Source organism: Coregonus lavaretus, assembly GCF_964263955.1.
Source record: "Coregonus lavaretus genome assembly, contig: HAP1_SCAFFOLD_268, whole genome shotgun sequence".
NCBI lineage: Eukaryota > Metazoa > Chordata > Actinopteri > Salmoniformes > Salmonidae > Coregonus > Coregonus lavaretus.
In genome coordinates, this window is record NW_028166048.1 from 110,098 (window position 1) to 130,610 (window position 20,513).

The 20,513-nt window shown below is 45.3% G+C and overlaps 1 protein-coding gene across 1 annotated transcript; it reads left to right on the plus strand.

Moving 5' to 3' along the window:
- Nucleotides 1–2,516: 2,516 nt before the first annotated feature.
- LOC311115169 (uncharacterized protein) lies at nucleotides 2,517–19,913 on the plus strand (the record flags this gene model as incomplete). Its single annotated transcript, XM_084190372.1, has 4 exons — nucleotides 2,517–3,253; nucleotides 11,436–11,641; nucleotides 17,945–18,189; nucleotides 18,870–19,913. 4 exons carry the CDS (start codon nucleotides 2,517–2,519, stop codon nucleotides 19,911–19,913), a joined length of 2,232 nt encoding a protein of 743 aa, XP_084046498.1.
- Between the last annotated feature and the right edge of the window lie 600 nt (nucleotides 19,914–20,513).

Below are 20,513 nucleotides of genomic sequence, written 5' to 3' on the forward strand. Positions count from 1 at the left end.
GTTATACCTTGTATCTTCGTATTGGTGGGGGTGTATAAGGACACACTCACAAGGCCCTACACACTCACACACACTGTCACTCCAACACACACTCACTCACACATAATATACACACCCGCGCACCCACTCACATACAAGCTGATGCTACTCTGTTTATCGTATATATATTCTGTTGCCTAGTAACCTTACCCCTATACATATCTACCTCCATCACTCCAGTATCCCTGTCCCCTTACCCCTATACATATCTACCTCCATCACTCCAGTATCCCTGTCTCCTTACCCCTATACATATCTACCTCCATCACTCCAGTATCCCTGTCCCCTTACCCCTATACATATCTACCTCCATCACTCCAGTATCCCTGTCCCCTTACCCCTATACATATCTACCTCCATCACTCCAGTATCCCTGTTCCCTTACCCCTATACATATCTACCTCCATCACTCCAGTATCCCTGTCCCCTTACCCCTATACATATCTACCTCCATCACTCCAGTATCCCTGTCCCCTTACCCCTATACATATCTACCTCCATCACTCCAGTATCCCTGTCCCCTTACCCCTATACATATCTACCTCCATCACTCCACTATCCCTGTCCCCTTACCCCTATACATATCTACCTCCATCACTCCAGTATCCCTGTCTCCTTACCCCTATACATATCTACCTCCATCACTCCAGTATCCCTGTCTCCTTACCCCTATACATATCTACCTCCATCACTCCAGTATCCCTGTCTCCTTAGCCCTATACATATCTACCTCCATCACTCCAGTATCCCTGTCCCCTTACCCCTATACATATCTACCTCCATCACTCCAGTATCCCTGTCCCCTTACCCCTATACATATCTACCTCCATCACTCCAGTATCCCTGTCCCCTTACCCCTATACATATCTACCTCCATCACTCCAGTATCCCTGTCCCCTTACCCCTATACATATCTACCTCCATCACTCCAGTATCCCTGTCTCCTTACCCCTATACATATCTACCTCCATCACTCCAGTATCCCTGTCTCCTTACCCCTATACATATCTACCTCCATCACTCCAGTATCCCTGTCTCCTTACCCCTATACATATCTACCTCCATCACTCCAGTATCCCTGTCCCCTTACCCCTATACATATCTACCTCCATCACTCCAGTATCCCTGTCCCCTTACCCCTATACATATCTACCTCCATCACTCCAGTATCCCTGTCTCCTTAACCTATACATATCTACCTCCATCACTCCAGTATCCCTGTCCCCTTACCCCTATACATATCTACCTCCATCACTCCAGTATCCCTGTCTCCTTACCCCTATACATATCTACCTCCATCACTCCAGTATCCCTGTCTCCTTACCCCTATACATATCTACCTCCATCACTCCAGTATCCCTGTCTCCTTACCCCTATACATATCTACCTCCATCACTCCAGTATCCCTGTCCCCTTACCCCTATACATATCTACCTCCATCACTCCAGTATCCCTGCACATGTTACTATGGCATTGGATCTGACTTTTTAAATATTTCCTGTAAATAGTATACTAACTTACTTTGTATATTTCATATTCTTGTTTCTGGTGTGTTTTTTTTCTAGTAATACGTTGTTATTGATTATTGCATTGTTGAGTTTTGAGTTTGCAAGAAAGGCATTTCACTGTACTTGTGCATGTGACATTAAAACTTGAAACGCGCACACACACACACACACACACACACACACACACACACACACACACACACACACACACACACACACACCTCTTTCTCCTCCTATAGCTTCCAGACCTGCTGTTACAATAAAACAACACCTCCTGTAACCAGGGATTCTGTCTCCTAGCAACAGACCAAGTCCCCTCCCATTCACCTGTCCTGACCAGGGGAAGAGAGAGAGGGAGGAGGCTTTACCGGGGGCCTACCTCTCACCAGTACGCCTTTCACCTATCAGCTCCTCTCATCTTCCAAAGGGATGCAAAACCTCTCCGGAGAGGAAGGAGGGAAGCAGCTGCTCACTGTAGTCAGATCCTACTGCGACTTCCCTCAGCCTGTGGACTAGGTGGGTTAGTTAGATCCTACTGCGACTTCCCTCAGCCTGTGGACTAGGTGGGTTAGTTAGATCCTACTGCGACTCCCCTCAGCCTGTGGACTAGGTGGGTTAGTTAGATCCTACTGCGACTCCCCTTAGCCTGTGGACTAGGTGGGTTAGTTAGATCCTACTGCGACTTCCCTCAGCCTGTGGACTAGGTGGGTTAGTTAGATCCTACTGCGACTTCCCTCAGCCTGTGGACTAGGTGGGTTAGTTAGATCCTACTGCGACTCCCCTCAGCCTGTGGACTAGGTGGGTTAGTTAGATCCTACTGCGACTTCCCTCAGCCTGTGGACTAGGTGGGTTAGTTAGATCCTACTGCGACTCCCCTCAGCCTGTGGACTAGGTGGGTTAGTTAGATCCTACTGCTACTCCCCTGTGGACTATTAGGTCTAGGTGGGTTGGGAAGGACAGGGTGAGACTATGGCCAACTCAGCTCTGGAGATCGTTGGCTTGTTGCTGTCTCTCATCGGTCTGATCGGGACTGCTGCCAGCACGGGGATGCCCATGTGGCGCGTGACGGCCTTCATCGGAGAGAACATCATCGTCTTCGAGACGCGCTACGAGGGTCTGTGGATGAACTGCTTCAGACAGGCCAACATCAGGATGCAGTGTAAGGTGTACGACTCCCTCCTGGCTCTGCCTCCAGACCTGCAGGCGGCCAGGGGTCTGATGTGCTGTGCCTTGGCCCTGGGAGGGGTAGGGCTGCTCATCTCTCTCCTGGGGTTACAGTGCACCGCCTGCATCCAGGACAACGACCGGGCCAAACGCACGGTGCTCATCATCGCCGGCAGCATGATCCTCGGGGCCTGCGTCTGCGTCATCATCCCAGTCTCCTGGACGGGTCACGCCATCATCCGTGACTTCTACAACCCCCTGCTGATCGATGCCCAGCGCAGGGAGCTGGGAGAGGCTCTCTACATCGGATGGGTCTCCTCTGCCTTCCTCTTCGCCGGCGGCTGCATGTTCTGCTGCTGTAACATCAAAGAGGATAGAAGGCCAGACAGGTATATGTACTCCAGGAACAGCCCTAGTCAATACACGTCTTACCCCCCTCAGCCACCGTACCAGCCACAGCCTCAACAACTACTGCAGCCCCAGTCTCTAGAGAGGCAGCCGTCCAATCACAGCTACCCCGGCTCCAACCACTACCCCTCCAGGTACCCCTCGGTACGCAGCGCTGAGGCTTACCTCTGAACGTTGAGACTAAGGGAGGGAAAGGGACTGGGTGTGAGGAACTGCAACGGACCTGACTGAGATGTGTTCTTATGGGTTTGAAAGAAGCATTTCATTTGTTTAAAAAAAATTACATTTCAGCTTGAGTAAGATACTAAATGACTTAACTGTGACAAAGAGAGAATTTGGAGGAACACTTAATCGTAAAAAATTATCAAGATGCATTTCAGTTGAGAAAAAAACGTGTCTATTGGATTTGTTTGTAAGAAAGCTGTTTAAATATATTAAATACACTTATAGTCGATGAACTGTGAACTCAGGAGAGGACTTTGAGTGACCCTTAATCCAAATAATTATCCTTTGTTTCAAGTTTTTATATGCTCATATTGTACTTTGTATTGGTGGGGTGCATAAGGACACGTTTTTATAATGACGTCCCTTAAGATGATTTGTGTTAATATATAAATATAATATAAATATTACACACCTTGGTGTTGATGTTGTGGTGTGCGCTGTGCAGTGAATTTAGGTAATTACACATAATAGCATAATATACACATGTAGCTTTTATCATTTTACGTCCCAAATGGCACCCTATTCCCTATATAGTACACTACTTTTGATCAGGGCCCATAGGATTCTGGTCAAAAGTATTGCACTATATTGGGAATAGGGTGCCATTGCTTTTTAAAATGATAAAAGCTACATGTTATGTAACACCTACTGTAACTAAGGGGATATTACAGTGAGGGAAAATAGTATTTGATCCCCTGCTGATTTTGTACGTTTGCCCACTGAAAAAGACATGATCAGTCTATAATTTTAATGTAGGTTTATTTGAACAGTGAGAGACAGAATAACAACAACAAAATCCAGAAAAACGCATGTCAAAAATGTTATAAATTGATTTGCATTTTAATGAGGGAAATAAGTATTTGACCCCTCTGCAAAACATGACTTAGTACTTGGTGGCAAAACCCTTGTTGGCAATCACAGAGGACAGACGTTTCTTGTAGTTGGCCACCAGGTTTGCACACATCTCAGGAGGGATTTTGTCCCACTCCTCTTTGCAGATCTTCTCCAAGTCATTAAGGTTTCGAGGCTGACGTTTGGTAACTCGAACCTTCAGCTCCCTCCACATATTTTCTATGGGATTAAGGTCTGGAGACTGGCTAGGCCACTCCAGGACCTTAATGTGCTTCTTCTTGAGCCTCTCCTTTGTTGCCTTGGTCGTGTGTTTTGGGTCATTGTCATGCTGGAATACCCTCCACGACCCATTTTCAATGCACTGGCTGAGGGAAGGAGGTTCTCACCCAAGATTTGACAGTACATGGCCCCGTCCATCGTCCCTTTGATGCTGTGAAGTTGTCCTGTCCCCTTAGCAGAAAAACACCCCCAAAGCATAATGTTTCCACCTCCATGTTTGACGGTGGGGATGGTGTTCTTGGGGTCATAGGCAGCATTTCTCCTCCTCCAAACACGGCGAGTTGAGTTGATGCCAAAGAGCTCGATCATTGCAACTCCACAAGGTGAGATCTTGCATGGAGCCCCAGGCCGAGGGAGATTGACAAGTCTTTTGTGTTTCATCCATTTGTGAATAATCGCACCAACTGTTGTCACCTTCTCACCAAGCTGCTTGGCGATGGTCTTGTAGCCCATTCAAGCCTTGTGTAGGTCTACAATATTGTCCCTGACATCCTTGGAGAGCTTTTTGGTCTTGGCCATGGTGGAGAGTTTGGAATCTGTTTGATTGATTGCTTCTGTGGACAGGTGTCTTTTATACAGGTAACAAGCTGAGATTAGGAGCACTCCCTTTAAGAGTGTGCTCCTAATCTCAGCTTGTTACCTGTACAAAAGACGTCTGGGAGCCAGAAATCTTTCTGATTGAGAGGGGGTCAAATACTTATTTCCCTCATTAAAATGCAAATCAATTTATAAAAATTTTTGTCATCCGTTTTTCTTGATTTTTTTGTTGTTATTCTGTCTCTCACTGTTCAAATAAACCTACATTAAAATTATAGACTGATCATTTCTTTGTCAGTGGGCAAACGTACAAAATCAGCAGGGGATCAAATACTTTTTTCCCCTCACTGTATATGTAATAACCTAAATTCACTGCACAGAGCACACAACAACATCAACACCAATATATATATTCACACAAATAATCTTAAGGGACGTGATAGAATAATTATTCATGACTAATTATTACACCCTGAAATTGTGTGAAATGTGTTAGAATGTGTGAGTGTAGGACCAGTAAAGATGATGACATTGTGTTACTATTTAGCAATGTGAGTAAGAGTTAGGCCAGACAACAAAGGACAAGGAGAACTGTCTCCAGGCAACTGAGAAACCAAGGTAACTGAGGAATTTAGGGAGGAGAGAAACTGTTAGGCTTGGAAAAGAGTATGAAATATGGTGCAGGATATTATGAGGACGGCGATAACTAAGGAATGCAGCCTATGATAAGAACGTGTGTGTGTGTGTGTGTGTGTATGTGTGTGTGTGTGTGTGTGTGTGTGTGACCTGATGTTCAGGAGGAGAGCAGAGGAAAACATGAGCTAAACCCAGGTACAGTGGAAAAATACAGCCGCCTACAGAGGGGTGGGATTATTGTATGACGTGTGTGTATAAAAGATGGACTCTGAAATTGTGATAACAGAATTCTCAATGAATAAAGATCCCTGACTATTGCAACTGGGAGCTCTGTCCGTTTCTTGATCCAAAAGCCTTACAACCTTTTGGGAGACGCACAGAGACACTGAAATAGTTAGTTAATAAATTATCTTAACAGGACGTCATTATAAAAACGTGTCCTTATGCACCCCACCAATACAAAGTACAATATGAGCATATAGAAACTTGAAACAAAGGATAGTTATTTGGATTAAGGGTCACTCAAAGTCCTCTCCTGAGTTCACTGTAACTAAGGGGATATTATGTGTAATTACCTGAATTCACTGCAAAAAAAAATCTTATTTTCACCCCTAAAGTATCTGTTTGGACAAAAGCATCTCCCGTTGTAAGATATGTAGCTGACTGTGTGCTGTAAATAGACATATGCTGTTGTGTTTTGAAGAGGAGCAGCACAGAGCTGGTTTTGTTCCATTGGCCACCATCATTACACTATTCTCTGGGGCCTTTGTTGACATTCTAACTCCATTGGCCACCATCATTCGACTACTCCCTGGGTCCTGTGTACCTTGGGAGGTACCTGAAACACCACTAGGGTGGAACAGAGCACGTGACTTCAAAACAAAACAGAGCAGAACAGAAACAACTAGAATGGGGTCAGGATTTGCAAGTCACTTTGGATAAAGTAAACAAAGTAATCTTAAGTCAAAAGTTGTTTAATTTCAATTAAAATTGAGATTAGTCTTTCAGCTTCTGGAATATAAACAGGCTTTTGCTGAATTATTATTATTGATGTTTCATCATGTATATAAAAGGGAATACCCTTCTGAAGCAATTTAAGACTTTTGTTTGATTTACACATTGCCGATTTAAATGAGACAATGATAACCTCATGTAGTCCTCCTGTCTTATTATTACAATAGAGAGACTGGTGGAACATAAGAACAGATGTGTTGTGTTGAAACCTTTCTTCGCAGCTTTCTGTTTCACTGTGAAGTGAAAACTACAGAGTGGTGGTGAGATAAATAGCCTGTAGTCTCCCTAACAACGTTCCAGCCTGTAGTCTCCCTAACAACGTTCCAGCCTGTAGTCTCCCTAACAACGTTCCAGCCTGTAGTCTCCCTAACAACGTTCCAGCCTGTAGTCTCCCTAACAACATTCCAGCCTGTAGTCTCCCTAACAACGTTCCAGCCTGTAGTCTCCCTAACAACGTTCCAGCCTGTAGTCTCCCTAACAACGTTCCAGCCTGTAGTCTCCCTAACAACGTTCCAGCCTGTAGTCTCCCTAACAACGTTCCAGCCTGTAGTCTCCCTAACAACGTTCCAGCCTGTAGTCTCCCTAACAACGTTCCAGCCTGTAGTCTCCCTAACAACGTTCCAGCCTGTAGTCTCCCTAACAACGTTCCAGCCTGTAGTCTCCCTAACAACGTTCCAGCATAGCTACAGGAAACTGTTCAGCTGCCACAGATAAAGGGGAAGGGGGTTAGTTAACAGTATATTTGGCTCTGCTAAAGCTCTGCAAATATGGTTGAATGCCCCCCAAAAAAAAACGGTTGTGCAAACATTTTTGTGCAGACAAACTCTGCACAAAACCGCATCTGTCGAATCACAGCTGTTGTGTGAAATGTTTTGTGTGAACTGAAGCCATTTTGTCCTTGTGGTCTCATAATACCATCGGTATGTCTGCAGTACAAGTGACGGCAGGCGCAATATGTTGAAATCGCTCTGCCAATACCTGGCACCTCCACTTCTAATCAGCCTCGTATGCTGCTTTTGTAACCAAGTGGGAGGTGAAATTGACCAGTTATGAAGTCGTAAATACCAGTTGGATGCTTTCACGTTGTTTGAACTCGTTGAGAAACGCTGAATGGCTAATGGGCAAAAGACTGTGTAAACTACAAGTACAGCTATCAGGCTTGTAAACGAACTATAGTGTTCAAAAACACGTATTAATAGATTGCTTTTTATAATGAATTTTTCTGTCGCATTTAACTGCCGAAAAATCTGTTATCGAGGTCATTTCCTTAGGAAGTGATGTCAGAGGTCACCATGTGGGAGAAGTGGGTGCTCAGGAGGATAGAGGAGTTTCCTACTAGTAATTACCAGTTGGAGGGCCGTTCAAGTGGGTTTTTCCCAATCCTATGTGGTAAATTCCCATTTCCCACTCAGCATTAAAAGGCTATCTGGAATGCACCAAGAAATAGGGGTAGATAGAGGGTCCCCTTCTTCACATCTCAACCATAATGGCTTCTACAGCATGGGCAGCACCATAATGGCTTCTACAGCATGGGCAGCACCATAATGGCTTCTACAGCATGGGCAGCACCATAATGGCTTCTACAGCATGGGCAGCACCATTGAGGGCTTCTACAGCATGGGCAGCACCATAATGGCTTCTACAGCATGGGCAGCACCATAATGGCTTCTACAGCATGGGCAGCACCATTGAGGGCTTCTACAGCATGGGCAGCACCATAATGGCTTCTACAGCATGGGCAGCACCATTGAGGGCTGTCTTCATTTGAAAGTTTTCTTCTACTGCTGAGTCATTGGCCTCCCGAGTGGCGCAGTGGTCTAAGGCGCTGCATCGCAGTGCTAGCTGTGCCACTAGAGATCCTGGTTCGAATCCAGGCTCTGTCGTAGCCGGCCGTGACCGGGAGACCCATGGGGCGGCGCATAATTGGCCCTGCGTCGTCCAGGGTAGGGGAGGGAATGGCCGGCAGGGATGTAGCTCAGTTGGTAGAGCATGATAGAGTTGTGGGTTCAATTCCCACGGGGGACCAGTATGAAAAATAAAATTATGTATGCACTCACTAACTGTAAGTCGCTCTGGATAAGAGCGTCTGCTAGATGACTAAAATGTAAACAAACAAGGGCTGTTGATGGTTAACTGTGTCTGTTAGCTCCCGAAATAAATGTTACCCATCATCGGTTATAGGTTAATTTGCATAAAGAAATGGAATTAAATAGTCAAATATGTATTTCTGTTAGTTCGCTATGTGTCTCCACAGTGTTATCTGTCACCCAGCATACACGGCCTAGTTAGAGCGGAATGTCGCGCAGCGAGAGCTCGCGGAGTGAAACATGTGTTCTTATACTGTAAACCCAGTCATTGTGAAAACAGAGTTTTGATGGCCGCTATTAAAAAGAGGAGGATCCTAGCTTTCCCACTGCTCCTATCTTTATTTCTCAAATCCTAATATTAAGCAAACTGCACCGCCTTACAAACTGGAGTAGCCTAGCTGACGTGGCTAAATAAAGAACCAAGTCCTTCATTCGCCATTCAAGTGCCTACAGTAGGCTACCAGACAGACAGAAGAGAAGGTCTGTTGTAACGTTGTTACTCGAATGGCGAATGAAGGACGTGGTTCAATACAGTAGTTACAGCCGTTAGAATCTTTAAGGAGATTTTAGAACATCATCATGTCGCCATGCCTCCCGAGTGGCGCAGTGGTCTAAGGCACTGCATTGCGGTGCTAGCTGTGCCACTAGAGATCCTGGTTCCGTCGTAGCCGGCCGTGACCGGGAGACCCATGGGGCGGCGCACAATTGGCCCAGCGTCGTCCAGGGTAGGGGAGGGAATGGCCGGCAGCGAGGTAGCTCAGGATGGAGCTCAGTTGGTAGAGCATGGCGTTTACAACGCCAGGGTTGTGGGTTCGATTCCCACGGGGGGCCAGTATGAAAAATATAATTAATGTATGCACTCACTAACTGTAAGTCGTCTGCTAAATGACTAAAATGTAAATGTAAGGCCTATTGTAACGTTGTCGCACGAATGGCGAATGAAGGACGTGGTTCAATACAGTAGTTACCTGCTCAACAATATAAAGTAGATGCTTTTTCCATTTGGAACCGGTAGGTTCGCTTGACCTTATTCATGGTTTCCGTGTAAAGGTGGTGGAATTATGTCAAGGTCAGAATACAGTGTATCTGTAGACACACCTCCGCCACACCTTCATTTATTCAATCTCCACCCAAAAGGAATAACAGCAGGTGAATAGCATGCTTAAGTTGAGGGTCAGAATACGTGTAGAGAGAAAAGTGCATAAAAATGGAATTACGTTGCATTTATGCAGCTTAACTCAGGTCTGAATTGGGGCCTAAAAGTCTAAGTTAGGGGGTTCTACTAATCTACATATGGAATTGTTTTAAGATGATCATACCAAAGATAATTTAGATATTTGATTTAGAATTTTAGGAACCATTTAGGAATAAAAAATATATATTTCATGAAACATTGAATTTGGCCTTACTGCTATTAGCCCATAGAAACGCATTGAATAACAGATGCATACAGGGGAAAAACAGATAGTGAAAAATCAAAATCAAAAGGAAGTTTGTTGTGAAGTGCCTGTCCTATATCTGAGAGATACTGTATAAGAAAGATCAGGATAAAAATGTTTTTACCCATATTTAACCCCTTTTTATAAGCACTAAACTACCTCCATATACACTTCCATAAAACATGTTTCAACTATAGTACCGGGCTACCTTCAGACAGGTCTTGTGAGGCTTGTGGCTGTCCTAGAGCAAAACAACCGACATGTTCGTGAGAGTCTCACCTTTCCACAGAGGGGTCATATTAGTATGTAACCCAAACTGTTCGGACGCTACAGACAGAAATTGGCAGATCGGCGGTATCGACTTCAGACGAGTCCCGTGACGCTTGTGGGGGTCGTAGAGCAAAACGGAGAACACCATCGTGTTCGTGAGAGTCTCATCTTTCCATAGCAGTTTGTAGGCCAAGCCGTTCAGACGCTACGTACGTTTTCATGAGAATACCATATTTCAGGATGTCTCCTGGTCTGACAAATATCGCTCTGCCACCTTCCACCGCAGATGCAGAAGGCTGACATCGGCAGATGCGATGGACTGAGACCAATGAAGTATATAAACCCTGTATTGCTGATGCTGTGTATTGGCCATTGAGAGGCTTTGAAGCCACCGGTCGGCCATATTGGCATTCCCCAGAAGGAGCAGTCCTCCATATGAATGAATGGAATTCTACAGTATTTCAATAATATGTGTTAAGGACAAAATTACATGGATTTAAGTATTTTGTTGTTGTTGTAGTGGGGACAGTAACATTAGTACTCTCTAGAAAATATACTTTAACTCAAATATTTTGATATTTTTTCATTTTTTATTTAGCTCACATAATACAATTTTAAAAGCATGCATTAAGGTGCCTGTAATAGAATAAACGTGTCAAAAACGAATGTAGATATTAATAAATGCATTTACATGCATTTTACATTTGAGGAGTGCCAAGATGGCTGCGCGGTGGCTTCAATACAGCGCCCCATGTCAGTCATCCAGGGTTTATCTTCAATACAGCGCCCCCTGTCAGTCATTCAGGGTTTATCTTCAATACAGCGCCCCCTGTCAGTCATTCAGGGTTTATACACACCATTGATTGAGACACATCCCATGCAACAAAAAAAAACACATCGCTAGCTTAAACAGACAGATTTTTATGGGAATTTTGGTATTATGCCGTGCTCTCTGGATCCGAGCGCTGTCCCTTCAGCTGTTGTGGTCTGCACGCAGCTGGCGTCTCAGCAGACCTCTTCTCAGATGAGTTCTGTGGCTCTGGGCTCGCAATCAGCTTCGAGACACGGCAGAGGCCGGATCATTCCGGCTATTGTGATGGGGAGTTCGATGGGGAGGCATGTATCTGTACCTGGGGCAAAGACTTTGTGTCTTCCTGGGCTCAAAAGTTCAGGATATCACCAGGTTGCTTCCCGAGGCTGATACTGTCATGGTTCATGTGGGGTCAAATGACATTATATGAAGGGAAGCTCAGAACAGCTGAAGATGGATTTTAAAGAACTGATTGGGTCACTACTACTCCGCCCTCCCTAAATCATGGCATTGAACGGTTCAGCAGACTTTTAGTCCTCCACAACTGGCTGTGAGACTATTGCAGCTCTGTGGGTGTAACATTTATTTAACATTTTGATACCTTCTGGAAACAAAGCTCGTATTATAATGAGGATGGGATCCACCCAAATCATTTGTGTTCCTGGATCCTTTCACAGGATTATAAGGCTGTGTTGAGACAATAACTTATCGATGACCCAAGACCAACTAATTTAACCCCTACCATTGTGTCGCTGAGTTGTCATAATGCTTCAGCAAATGTACATTATCCTAGGGGCGTTGGAAGACACAATGTAAGTAACCTAATTGATGTTCCTCTTACTGCCCTGAATTCCTCTGCTGATCCTACAGCTATTGTATGCAGTAATCATATGCCTATGAACCAGAGTAATACTGTTAGCACTGAGGTGGTGTGCCCTAGTAGGAGGTCCACTGTGTGCAGCTCACCCTGCACTAACATAAACAACTCGATCATGTCTACCTCTGCTAAGCTTCCCAGTAAAGCAAGAAAAACAATCAAGCATCCCAGAAAAGTGTTAAAAAATAGCTCACGTTAACATATGTAGCTTAAGAAACAAGGTTCATGAAATCAATAATTTGCTAGTAACAGATGAATTTCATATTCTAACAATCTCTGAAACTCACTTAGATAATAACTTTGATGATACAGTGGTAGCAATACAAGGTTATAACATCTACAGAAAAGACACAAATGCCAATGGTGGAGGTGTTGCTGTTTATATTCAGAACCACATTCCTGTAAAGCTTAGAGAGGATCTCATGTTAAATACTGTTGAAGTAATATGGTTACAGGTTCATCTGCCTCACCTAAAGCCCATTCTGGTGGGAAGCTGCTATAGACCACCAAGTGCTAACAGTCAGTATCTGGATAACATGTGTGAAATGCTTGATATGTGAGATCAATAGAGAGGTATATTTTCTGGGTGATTTAAATATTGACTGGCTTTCATCAGGCTGCCCACTGAAGAGAAAGATTCAAGCTGTAACTAGTGCCTGCAACCTGGTTCAGGTTATTAATCAATCTACCAGGGTAGTTACAAACAGCACAGGAATGAAATCATCATGTATTGATCACATCTTTACTAATGCTGCAGAAATTTGAAAGCAGCATCCAAATCCATTGGATGTAGTGATCACAACATAGTAGCCATATCTAGGAAAACCAAAGTTCCAAAGGCTGGGCCTAATATTGTGTATAAGAGGTCATACAATAAGTTTAGTAGCGATTCCTATGTTGTTGATGTAAAGAATATTTGTTGGTCCGTGGTGTGTAATGAGGAGCAAACAGACACTGCACTTGACACATTTCTGAAATTGCTTATCCCAGGTACTAATAAGCTTGCACCTATTAAGAAAATGACTGTAAAAAATGTTAAATCCCTGTGGATTGATGAGGAATTGACAAACTGTATGGTTGCGAGGGATGAGGCAAAATAAATGGCAAATAGGACTTTCAGCACGCTTTAGGGAAGGACATTCAACAAGCACAGCACTTACACAAATGACTGATGATTGGCTGAGAGAAATTGATGATAAAAAGACTGTGGAGGCTGTTTTGTTAGACTTCAGTGTGGCTTTTGACATTATCAATCATAGTCTGTTGCTGGAAAAACGTATGTGTTATGGCTTTACACCCCCTGCTATATTGTGGATAAAGAGTTACCTGTCTAACAGAATACAGAGGGTGTTCTTTAATGGAAGCCTCTCCAACAGAATCCAGGTAGAATCAGGAATTCCCCAGGGCAGCTGTCTAGGCCCTTTACTTTTTTCAATCTTTACTAACGACATGCCACTGGCTTTGAGTAAAGCCAGTGTGTCTGTGTATGCGGATGACTCAACACTATACACGTCAGCTACCACAGCGACTGAAATGACAGCAACACTTAACAAAGAGCTGCAGTTAGTTTCAGAATGGGTGGCAAGGAATGTTAGTCCTAAATATTTCAAAAACTAAAAGCATTGTATTTGGGACAAATCATTCACTAAACCCAAACCTCAACTAAATCTTGTAATGAATAATGTGGAAATTGAGCAAGTTGAGGTGACTAAACTGCTTGGAGTAACCCTGTATTGTAAACTGTCATGGTTAAAACATATTGAAACAACAGTAGCTAAGATGGGGAGAAGTCTGTCCATAATAAAGCGCATCTCTACCTTCTTAACAGCACTATCAACAAGGCAGGTCCTACAGGCTCTAGTTTTGTCGCTCCTGGATTACTGCTCAGTTGTGTGGTCAGGTGCCACAAAGAGGGACTTAAGAAAATTGCAATTGGCTCAGAACAGGGCAGCACGGCTGGCCCTTGGATGTACACAGAGAGCTAACATTAACAATATGCATGTCAATCTCTCCTGGCTCAAAGAGGAGGAGAGATTGACTTCATCACTACTTGTATTTGTGAGAGGTACTGACAAGCTGAATGCACCGAGCAGTCTGTTTAAACTACTAGCACACAGCTCGGACACCCATGCATACCCCACAAGACATGCCACCAGAGGTCTCTTCACAGTCCCCAAGTCCAGAACAGATTATGGGAGGCGCACAGTACCTCATAGAGCCATGACTACATGGAACTCTATTCCACAACAAGTAACTCATGCAAGCAGTAAAATTAGATTTAGAAAACAGATAAAAAATACACCTTATGGAACAGCGGGGACTGTGAAGCAACACAAACATAGACACAGACACATGCATACAAACACACGATAACATACGCACTATACACACACGTACACATGGATTTTGTGTTGTAGATATGTGGTAGTGGAGTAGGGGCCTGAGGGCACACACTTAATATGTTGTGAAATCTGTTGTGAATGTATTGTAATGTTTTAAAGATTGTATAAACTGCCTTAATTTTGCTGGACCCCGGGAAGAGTAGCTGCTGCCTTGGCAGGAACTAATGGGGATCCATAATAAACCCCAGGAAGAGTAGCTGCTGCCATGGCAGGAACTATAATAATAAATAATAAATAATATGCCATTTAGCAGACGCTTTTATCCAAAGCGACTTACAGTCATGCGTGCATACATTTTTGTGTATGGGTGGTCCCGGGGATCGAACCCACTACCTTGGCGTTGCAAGCGCCGTGCTCTACCAGCTGAGCTACAGAGGACCAACTAATGGGGATCCATAATAAACCCCAGGAAGAGTAGCTGCTGCCTTGGCGGGAAGTAATGGGGATCCATAATAAACCCCAGGAAGAGTAGCTGCTGCCTTGGCAGGAACTAATGGGGATCCATAATAAACCCCAGGAAGAGTAGCTGCTGCCTTGGCAGGAACTGATGGGGATCCATAATAAACCCCAGGAAGAGTAGCTGCTGCCTTGGCTGGAACTAACGGGGATCCATAATAAACCCCAGGAAGAGTAGCTGCTGCCTTGGCAGGAACTAATGGGGATCCATAATAAACCCCAGGAAGAGTAGCTGCTGCCTTGGCAGGAACTAATGGGGATCCATAATAAACCCCAGGAAGAGTAGCTGCTGCCTTGGCAGGAACTAATGGGGATCCATAATAAACCCCAGGAAGAGTAGCTGCTGCCTTGGCAGGAACTAATGGGGATCCATAATAAACCCCAGGAAGAGTAGCTGCTGCCTTGGCAGGAACTAATGGGGATCCATAATAAACCCCAGGAAGAGTAGCTGCTGCCTTGGCAGGAACTAACGGGGATCCATAATAAATACAAATACAAAACACACAGCAAGCGGTACCCTTTTTGCACTAACTCGGTTCAAATCCATCAAATCAAATTTGTCACATGCTTCGTAAACAACAGGTGTAGAATAACAGTGAAATGTTTACTTACCAACAATGCAGAGAGAAAAAAAGAATAACACAATAAATAAATACACAATGAGTAACTATAACTTGGCTATATACACGGGGTACCAGTACCGAGTCGATGTTGACTCATCACAGACGCTGCTGCTACTGTTTATTATCTATCCTGTTGCCTAGTCACTTTAGCCCTACCTATATGTACATATCTACCTCAACTACCTCGTACCCCCTGCACGTCGACTCAGTACTGGTACCGTGTGTATACAGCCAAGTAATCGTTACTCATTGTGGATTTATTTATCCTGTTTGTTTTGTTCTTCTCTGCATTGTTGAGCAGGAAGCATTTCACTGTTAGTCTACACCTGTTGTTAATGAAGCATGTGATAAATACATTGATTTGAACGCTGAGAAAGGTGGCTCACATGAAACCACTGCATGAAACAGTTCCTCTCCTCCCTATGGTGGTGAGAGATGGAAGCTCCCTATGGTGGTGGTGAGATGGAAGCTCCCTATGGTGGTGAGAGATGGAAGCTCCCTATGGGGGTGGTGAGATGGAAGCTCCCTATGGTGGTGGTGAGATGGAGGCTCCCTATGGTAGTGAGAGATGGAAGCTCCCTATGGTGGTGAGATGGAAGCTCCCTATGGTAGTGAGATGGAAGCTCCCTCTGGTAGAGATGGAAGCTCCCTATGGTAGTGAGATGGAAGCTCCCTATGGTGGTGAGATGGAAGCTCCCTATGGTGGTGAGATGGAAGCTCCCTATGGTGGTGAGATGTAAGCTCCCTATGGTGGTGAGATGGAAGCTCCCTATGGTGGTGAGAGATGGAAGCTGCCTATGGTGGTGAGATGGAAGCTCCCTATGGTAGAGATGGAAGCTCCCTATGGTAGAGATGGAAGCTCCCTATGGTAGTGAGATGGAAGCTCCCTATGGTAGTGAGATGGAAGCTCCCTATGGTAGTGAGATGGAAGCTCCCTATGGTAGAGATGGAAGCTCCCTATGGTAGAGATGGAAGCTCCCTATGGTAGAGATGGAAGCTCCCTATGGTAGTGAGATGGAAGCTCCCTATGGTGGTGAGATGGAAGCTCCCTATGGTGGTGAGATGGAAGCTCCCTATGGTGGTGAGATAGAAGCTCCCTATGGTGGTGAGAGATGGAAGCTGCCTATGGTGGTGAGATGGAAGCTCCCTATGGTAGAGATGGAAGCTCGCTATTACATTTTACATTTTAGTCATTTAGCAGACGCTCTTATCCAGAGCGACTTACAGTTAGTGAGTGCATACATTATAATTTTTTTATACTGGACCCCCATGGGAAACGAACCCACAACCTTGGCGTTGCAAACGCCATGCTCTACCAACTGAGCCAAATCCCTGCCGGCCATTCCCTCCCCTACCCTGGACGACTCTGGGCCAATTGTGCGCCGCCCCATGGGTCCCTATGGTGGTGAGATGGAAGCTCCCTATGGTAGAGATGGAAGCTCAAGCTTGACGAAATATTTAGGTAAATAATGTAGGCTTTGTTAAATCAGACTACATTGGTTGTCTTTCATTAAATGTTGTGTGTAACCTTAATTTTTTCCTTTTTCTCTAAATCAGACAATGGTAACACAGCTATCTACTGTATTAAGCTCCAATGGAATAATGTGTAGTTGAGTGGATGTGTTGGCTATAAATAGACTATGAAAACATCAACAAGTGGGTGAACCAATGAACTACCGTACTAGCCAATGCACGCACGCACACGCACGCGCACACGCACGCACGCACGCACGCACGCACGCACGCACGCACACACACACACACACACACACACACACAGTCAACACAGGTCCTCCTTTGTACCCTGATCCTATAAGCCAACCAGGAGAGAGCAGAGTTTCTCTCCCATAACAGACAATACCTACCCAACACCCTGCTCTATTGTCTGTCTCATACTTCACCATCACACTGAGAACAGGACAGGTCATACTTCACCATCACACTGAGAACAGGACAGGTCATACTTCACCATCACACTGAGAACAGGACAGGTCATACTTCACCATCACACTGAGAACAGGACAGGTCACACTTCACCATCACACTGTGAACAGGACAGGTCACACTTCACCAATAAAACACTGAGAACAGGACAGGTCACCTCTCTGCCTAGGACACTACTCCAACCGTACAGGATTTTCGTTTGTTTTGGGACATTGTGAAGGGGACATGGACTCATCTCCAACTTAGACCATTTCTGAGGTCTGAAAACATCTGAGAAAAGTAGATTTTGGGAGCCAACTATCACTGTAAGGTTTCTTTGTCAGGAGGACTGATAATTAGTTTGGACCCTGATAATTAGTTTGGACCCTGACAGCGGACGACGTGATGGCCCAGGGCGTGTCTGAGATGGCGGCGCTGTGCGTGGGTCTGGTGGGTCTGATGGGGGCGGCCGCCGTCACCGGGATGCCCATGTGGAAGGTGACAGCCTTCATCGGAGAGAACATCATCGTCATGGAGACGCGCTGGGAGGGTCTGTGGATGAACTGCTACAGACAGGCCAACATCAGGATGCAGTGCAAGGTGTACGACTCTCTGCTGTTCCTCCCTCCAGACCTGCAGGTATGATTACTTTATGACTGCGTCCCAAAATGGCACCCTCTTCCCTATATAGTGCCAGTGTCACCCTCTTGGCCCCGGCCATTAGTAATACAGGGAATAGGGTGCCATTTGGGATGAACACTATGAAATCATGTCAATCATGAACACATTTGAACCCTATTTTGGTAAATGTTACTTTATGTATTGTAGCAAATATGGGCGGTAGCTCCTTCCAGGACTCAAACCCGGGTCCAGCAACTATCAACCTTAGCCGTTCCACCAAGAGACCCGAACCTCTTGAAGAGGTCGCCTCCCGAGTGGCGCAGTGGTCTAAGGCACTGCATCGCAGTGCTAGCTGTGCCACTAGAGATCCTGGTTCGAATCCAGGCTCTGTCGTAGCCGGCCGCGACCGGGAGACCCATGGGGCGGCGCACAATTGGCCCAGCGTCGTCTAGGGTAGGGGAGGGAATGGCCGGCAGGGATGTAGCTCAGTTGGTAGAGCATGGTTGTGGGTTCGATTCCCACGGGGGGGTATGAAAAAAACACACAAAAAAACAATTTTTATTTTTTTATTTTTTTTAATAGAAAATGTACGCACTCACTGTAAGTTGCTCTGGATAAGAGCGTCTGCTAAATGACTAAAATGTAAATGTAATGATGGGTTAATGTGCTACAGTATGTATTGGTCTTCTCTTCCACAGGCTGCCAGGGGCTTGATGTGCTGCTCTCTGGCCCTTTCAGGGCTGGGTCTGCTGGGGGCTCTTGCAGGGATGCGCTGTACCTCCTGCATCCAGGACAACGACCGCGCTAAGACCCTCATCCTCAGGGTGGCGGGAGGCATGCAGTTACTGGCCTCTATCTGTGTGTTCACCCCAGTCTCCTGGATGGCTCACACCATAATCCGTGACTTCTACAACCCCCTGCTGATCGACGCCCAGCGCAGGGAGCTGGGGGAGGCTCTCTACATCGGCTGGGTGACCGGAGCCGTCCTCTTCACCTCGGGGCTTCTTTTCCTCTGTCGCCGCGTCCCCTCCGCCTCGTTCGATATCTACCACCCAGCCAACAGGATCAACAAACCCACCCTGATGCGGTACCATCCCATCTCCAGTGTCCCTAGCATGAGGGCTAACCACCGGCCCGGTCTGAACCACCAACAAAGTTACGGCTTCGATGCATACCAACACCACCAAGCTCCAATTCTTCATAACTCGCCTCATGGACAACATGTCATGGACCCTTCTGCTGCCGTGGATGACCCTAGCTTGGTGGAGAACGTTGGGCCGTTGGTCTATCATCATGGCAGCGCTGACGGACACCATCCCTCCACCTCTAACAGCTCCAACTACGTCAGCAGCCTGTCCACTCCGGGTAACTCCCTATACATCAGTCAACAGACCAATCCATACTCCTACAGTCAACAGACCAATCCATACTCCATCAGTCAACAGACCAATCCATACTCCATCAGTCAACAGACCAATCCATACTCCATCAGTCAACAGACCAATCCATACTCCATCAGTCAACAGACCAATCCATACTCCATCAGTCAACAGACCAATCCATACTCCTACAGTCAACAGACCAATCCATACTCCTACAGTCATCCGGGAAGCCTGTCTGCTTCATACAACTCCAGTTTCCAAGCCGTACCTCAGAATCCTGTTTTCATCGGGTATAAGGGCTCCAGAGTTCAACCACTGCAGTCTCACCACAGTGGAAGCAGTGTTGGTGTGTACATCTGAATAGACTGCAAAGAGACCAGTCATCTTCTGATACTCACTTCACCTTAACCAATGCATTTCCTGTATATGGTTATTAGAATCACATAGTATCTTTTTTTTTTTTTTTTTTTTTTTTTTTTTGAAAAGTTAAATGTCTGTTTTGGTATTCTGGTAAAACTGTAATGTGTTCAGTGTATGAGACAGTTATAGCTGTGTAGAATCTGTTCTACGTTTTTGTTCTGTTACGTGATTATTCATGTACCATTTGGGTGTGTTTGTCTCCCACTGGTTTGATATAAGCAGCTTTCCTTTTGTCGCCTTAACCTTACTTGTCATGTGACCTCAGTAAATAGGAAGTTTGGTTTCTCCAATAAAGAACATCATGATTCTGCATACTGGAGAGCCACTTCAGTACGAAGTGATTTTCCTAGCAGGTTAGGAGAGCATTTTCGCTAACCCTTTTCATAAACTTAACCTCAGACTCCTAAACCTGCTGCGTTTATTCTCCTAACCTGCTGTGTTTATTCTCCTAACTTGCTGCGTAAGTTCTCCTAACCTGCTGCGTATGTTCTTCTAACCTGCTGCGTAAGTTCTCCTAACCTGCTGCGTAAGTTCTCCTAA